The sequence below is a fragment of the Leptodactylus fuscus genome, chromosome 4 (genome assembly GCF_031893055.1).
Source record: "Leptodactylus fuscus isolate aLepFus1 chromosome 4, aLepFus1.hap2, whole genome shotgun sequence".
NCBI classification, from domain to species: Eukaryota; Metazoa; Chordata; class Amphibia; order Anura; family Leptodactylidae; genus Leptodactylus; species Leptodactylus fuscus.
Window position 1 is genome coordinate 183,497,450 of NC_134268.1, and position 6,244 is coordinate 183,503,693.

General features: G+C 42.1%; 1 protein-coding gene across 1 annotated transcript in view; it reads left to right on the forward strand.

Moving 5' to 3' along the window:
* LOC142200854 (ATP-binding cassette sub-family B member 5-like) overlaps positions 1-5,744 on the forward strand; it is a 28,159-nt gene extending 22,415 nt beyond the window's left edge. The window contains exons 23-27 of the mRNA XM_075271497.1: positions 185-341; positions 1,365-1,562; positions 1,723-1,929; positions 3,523-3,669; positions 5,177-5,744. Coding sequence (XP_075127598.1) covers positions 185-341; positions 1,365-1,562; positions 1,723-1,929; positions 3,523-3,669; positions 5,177-5,374 — 907 coding nt within the window. The 3' untranslated portion in view covers positions 5,375-5,744. The remainder of the gene's footprint in view (positions 1-184; positions 342-1,364; positions 1,563-1,722; positions 1,930-3,522; positions 3,670-5,176) is intronic.
* Positions 5,745-6,244: the final 500 nt, after the last annotated feature.

Below are 6,244 nucleotides of genomic sequence, written 5' to 3' on the forward strand. Positions count from 1 at the left end.
ATCATCAGCATCACCGGGACCAGATAATTTAATTAATACTCCCTGGATAACCCCTTTAATGTGAGCTAAATATATATTCTAATATAATAACACAATAAAATAAAAGCTAAGTAATAAATGCTTTATTCTTTGGAATGTATGTGTACACTGATTTTCTCATGAAAATAATTGTTCTATTTTACAGAGTGTTTTCCTGCATTACGTACGGAGCTATCACTGTAGGACAGACATTATCCTTTGCCCCCGATTATGCAAAAGCCAAATCTGCAGCGTCTCATTTGTTTAGCTTATTCTACACTGCACCATCTATTGACAGTTACAGCATGGAAGGACAAAAACCAGTAAGTCAATGACACAGCACTTTACACAGCCAGGATCTTCAGCCAGTGGGGGTCTGACTCTATGCACCTCCGCTAACCATCTGTATGTATCTGTACTGCAACTAGCACAGCTGCTTACCCAATGTGTTCCAATGGCTGGAAAAATGCTGCAAATAGAGATGAGCGAGCAGCACTGAACAGCACGCTCCATAGAAATGAATGGATGCACCTGGTACTTCCGCTTTGACGGCGGCCGGCCGCTTAACCCCCCGCGTGCCGGCTACGTCCATTCATTTCTATGCGAGCGTGCTGTTTGGATCGGCTGATCCGAACAGTACTCGCTCATCTCTAGCTGCAAGCTCATTCCAACTGGCTTAAAGTGCACTTCCAATAATAAAAACACATTTCAGAAGTGAATAGTACATGCAAATATAAGAAACTTTGTAATATATCTTAATAAGGAAATCTGTTTCTTTCTTCACTTTATTGCGATGCTCTCCTCATTATATTCACTGTTTGTGAGACTGTTTACATAGAAGTCCATATTGAGTTCACACACAGAACTCTATGCAGAGGGGAGGAGGGAGAAGCAGACTGTAGATTTATGTATTGCCTCATTCTTTGAAGTGGTAGACTCTTAGCTTGAAACATAGCAGTGTTAGAAGTGTTCAGTATCTCAGAGAATAGCAGAGAGTAGTAGCTGTAGCTGTCAGCGTGCCTTTTCCAGCAGCTTCCTCCCCTACCCTCTCCATAGACTAATATGTAAAAAGTAACTCAGCCTGATAACTTAAGAAGGTAAATATTTGTCTTAAATAAGATATATTGTAAAGTTTTTTCATATTCTCTCATACTATCCATTTATGAAAAGTTGTTCTATAATCGGAGGTATACTTTAAATGGTTAAGTAGTTTCACTGGTTACTACACGGAGTGCAAAGCTCTGTTGTCAGAATGACCTATTCTCAATAATATTCTTATGGACAACCCTTTAACCCTTATAATATTGTTCTTTATTCTAATATTTATTTCTTTTTTCTACAAATAGGAAAAATTTGAAGGAAATCTGGATTTAGCAAAAGTTTCCTTCAATTATCCATCTCGTCCAGATGTGCCTGTGCTGCAAGCGCTATCTGTTGCAATATCCAAAGGACAAACAGTGGCATTTGTAGGCAGCAGTGGATGTGGGAAAAGCACCTCTATTCAGCTTCTCCAGAGGTTCTATGATCCACTTCAAGGAGCAGTGGTAAGATTTTTCATTGCAATTGTTAAGAAAACATTGTAAATAATTTATTGGCGAAATCCACACAATATTCATCTGTTCATGTGTCATGTATATCTGTACAATGGTGGACTCCAGGAGACAGAATGACATTAACATCTTAATATCAACTTTGTCTTTTCAGCTATTTGACAAAAATGGAACCAAGGACTTGAATGTGCAATGGCTAAGAAGTCAGATTGGGATCGTATCCCAGGAGCCAGTGCTGTTTGACCGCAGTATTGCTGAGAACATCGCTTATGGAGACAATTCTCGTAACGTCCCTATGGAGGAGATAGTACAAGCCGCAAAAGCTGCAAATATTCACTCCTTCATAGAAGAGCTGCCACAGGTAAATACGATTTGATTAGGGTTAAAGTTCAAAACACATTCGCATGTTGTAGGCCTGGAATCTAGACTATCTGTCATGGCATGCTATTCTGCAAAGTACTAATAATTTCCGGGTGGTGCAGTTAAGTTTTGCATGGGAGCATACAACATGTTACACATTCTGATACAATGTACTAGATTTTTTTCCTTTACCATTATTTCCATCTAATTTTATAAATGGAAAATGGCAGGATTCCTTTAGAGCAGGGGTGCTCACACTTTTTCTGCGTGTGAGCTACTTTATTAGCTGACCAAGGCAAAAGATCTACTGGGCAGGGGCGGGCCTGTGGGCGGGGCCAGGCGGATCGTGACAGCAGGAGACAGCGGCGTTCTGTGGTTGCCCAGGGATCCCTTCTTCACAGGGATGATAATCTCTGGACACTGGCAGGCTGGGGCTGTAGCAGCCTCGCCTGCCAGTGTCCGGAGATGACTCTCAGCCTGCACTGTGAACAAGCAGACAGCGGGGATCCCTGCATCCCGCGATCGACCCATACGTCCTTTGCGATCTACCAGTAGATCGCGATCGACGTATTGCGCACCCCTGCTTTAGAGGATGAACAGCTTGAAGCCTTCCAAATTTTTTCAGGTGTTTACATCTGTGTAATATGACTTCCTTAGGCAGGGCTGTGGAGTTAGGGTAAGTTCACACAGGTAGCTGCGAAGGAATGCTGGTGCACTGCACCAGCATCCAGTCACGCACTGCGCTCCAGATTAGGCCCAATGAATGGACCTAGTCGGGAGGAACAGTGTCTTCAGGCCGAATTGCGAGGCGAAACAGCCTGAAGAATGAACATCTTGCTTCAGCTGGCTTGTTCCGGCTCCCGGAAAAAAACACCTGAACGGCTCCCATTGATTTCAATGGGAGCCGTCTTTTTGGTCAGGATTTTGAAGCGAATATGACCTCAAAATCCTGACCAAAAAACCCAGTGTGAACTTACCCTAAGAGTTGGAGTCGTGGAGTCATTTGTGGACAAGTTTTTGGTGGAGTCAAAGTCGGAATAATGTTTCTCACTCTGGCTTCAAAATACAATTATTATTCATTTTTAATTATATTATGTAATTATTGATATTGTCTAATGAATTAGATTTGCTGCTGATTCATTTTCAATGAAATTCAATACTTTTTTCACTAGCTTTACTGTGTCTTTCTGACCATGGTTGTCAGCCATTTATAAAGGAGGTGGAGTTGTAGCAGGAGAAAAAGAGAGGAGCCAGAATCTGTGGTTTGGCCTTCTGACACTGATCTTAGGCTTGTGCACCCAATGATGCTCTAAATCTGTTAGGAGGCACACCCAGTCCTGAATGACAGAATCAAGGGGTATTCGGTTTACCATAGGGTATCATGAGCTGCCATATCCTCTCTTAAAAGCAGTATCAGATTCCAAAGTTATTTATGAAAAAAAAACATATGTGCACCCTTATAAAAGAGCATATTATGGGGCCATATACTGTATATCTATGAATGTAAAAATCAGTAAAAGTCATTAATACAGGAGACTTGTTAATACAGATGTCCTTGGGGCCTTATCATGCTAAAGTGTTTCTTCTCCTTCAGAAATATAATACTCCAGTTGGAGGTAAAGGCACCCAGCTGTCTGGAGGTCAAAAACAGAGAATCGCTATCGCCCGAGCGCTGATCCGTTCCCCGAAAGTTCTTCTGCTTGATGAAGCCACCTCAGCACTGGACAACGAAAGTGAAAAGGTGAGGATAAAACAACATTTGTATTACAATTTGTGTATGTGTTTCACAATATCCAACAACTATAGTTCTTTGCATCATTTGCTAGGCTTCACTCCACTAATTATGATGTTGGATTGTATCTCTAGACCCCACTGTTAATGAGCAATAAATGTACAATTTTTTTTTGCCTGATATGATAATTAGGTGTTTTACAATCAGGTAGGTGGTGTCCAGGACAGTTTTATCACTTTGGTGGCCCCAGTGCTAAGGTTTCATAAGTGGCTCCCCCATCATGACCAGTTGGACATACCTGACCCTTCCAAATTATAATCCCCCTCAGTGGCTCCCGCATAGTATAACATCTCTTTAGAGTCCTCATACAATATAATCAATGGTCCATCACACAGCCAAATGCTCCTCCATATAATATAATGGCCCATTACACATTACCCTGTGCCTCCAATGGCCCCTTAGGGTCCAACTCACACAGAGTTTTTTGGCACTGATTATGATGCTGAATTCGCGTCAGAATCCACGTGGAAAAAAGCCTGCCATTGAAGTGAATGGGAGGCTATTTTTGCACGTGGATTCTCATGCAGATTCAGCATCAAAATCAGCACCACAAAACTCTGTGTAAATGGACCCTTAGACATTAACCTGTCCCCACCCAGTGGTCCTCCACAGTTTCTTGTCCCCTCAAGTTGCCCCCGCAGTATATAATTTCCCCCTGCCAATTGAACTCAATACAATGAATCGAAAAAACCAACCAAAAAAAACAAAGGAAAATAAAAGTTTAATACTCACCTTTCTCCATTTCCCTGTTCTCTGCTCCATCATGGAGTCTTCAAGGAGGAACAGGCAGGATGTAAGTGATGTCACTACATTGTGCTGATTGCTCTCAGGACACTTGTGACAGAGACGGGGCAAATGATGATGTGGGAGGGGACATGGATAGATCCCTGCTTCACAAATGTACTCAACACAGTCGAGGCAGTCCAAGAAAGCACTCTAAAAGCAGGGCTGTCCTGCGGGGGCTCCCACTACCATAAGACCCGATGCAAGTGCACCACTGACCCAATGGCTAAAGTGGCCTTTGTAGTCTCAGAGAGGAGCAGACAAGGAACTGTTGTCATTAGAAAGCCTACTTAATACATCAGACACCAAAACTAATCCGACCCATTCCTTAAGAACGATGAAGGTTACAGAAAAAAATTCCAACTACTGAATTCAGTGGAGCAGTACCTTTTGTTGCTCGATGAAAATATGCTGGAATTGGTGAAAGTTCCTCTTTAACATTAAAGGAAATTTCTAGGGTTAATGATTGATGATTTATCATTATAAATTTGTATAGCTGCTCTGTTTGGTATTGCACTTCAATGGAACTGAGCTACGATCAGACCGTGTGAGTGATGGCCAGTGAGGTGAAAGTGAAGCTCAGAGAGCCCCTTTAATGTTACGAGAGGAATGTTCTCATTGTTTGTGCTTATTCTGGTCACATTTGAACATTATCCTTTTCTATCACGATCAGATTGTACAACAAGCTCTAGATCAAGCACGGAAAGGAAGGACTTGTATCCTGATCGCTCATAGACTGTCCACAGTCCAGAATGCGGATCTCATTATCGTTATGAAGAACGGAAAGGTCATAGAAAAGGGAACTCATCAACAACTCCTGTCAAACCGAGGGGAATATTATGAACTTGTGAATGCACAGACTATAACGTAAGGTGAAATATCTGGATACTGGATCTAAAATCAACAGTCTACTGTTGCCGTATGGAAAGTCAACTGTAGCAGTCACGAATGAGAGACTGCTGTGAATACAAGAGCATAAAGAAGAGCAAACACGAGTATAAAGAGGATGAACTGTTAAGTGTTACCAATCCAGTCTGGTCTTATGGACTCTCTTAGGAGTGTTGTGACCTAGCTGAGACTTAACGGTTTAATATCTCTCTTTGACGGATATGATGAATAACTAAAGTGTGGCTAGACAGGTGTATGAGGATCATGTTATACAAGGCTAGCCACCCTATATGACTTATATGATGAGATAGATAACTTTGACACTTCAAATTGTCTAAAAATAATGGTTATACACAGGAAAGAGGAAGAATGATAGATAGATAGATAGATAGATAGATAGATAGATAGATAGATCTTATCCAAATCATTATTTTTTAATTAACAAAATTAGAAAAAAAATGCTATTCTTTTATTTTGCCTTCTACTGATCAGTAATAGTGAAAAAGCAATACTGCTACATCACGACTATTTAGTTGCCAATTTAAAGAGGACCTTTCACCACTTTTGGGCACATGCAGTGTTATATACTGCTGGAAAGCTGACAGTGCGCTGAGTTCAGCGCACTGTCGGCTTTCCCGATCTGTGCCCGGTGTAAAGAGCTTACGGTGCCGGTACCGTAGTGCTCTATGGTCAGAAGGGCGTTTCTGACCATTAGCCAGGAACGTCCTTCTGCCTCGCGGCGCCTATCGCACTGTGCTGTGGAGCGGGGAGGAACGCCCCCTCCCTCTGCTCACACAGCTCGTCCATAGACGAGTATTATCAGGAGCGGGAGGGGGGAGTTCCTCCCCGCTCC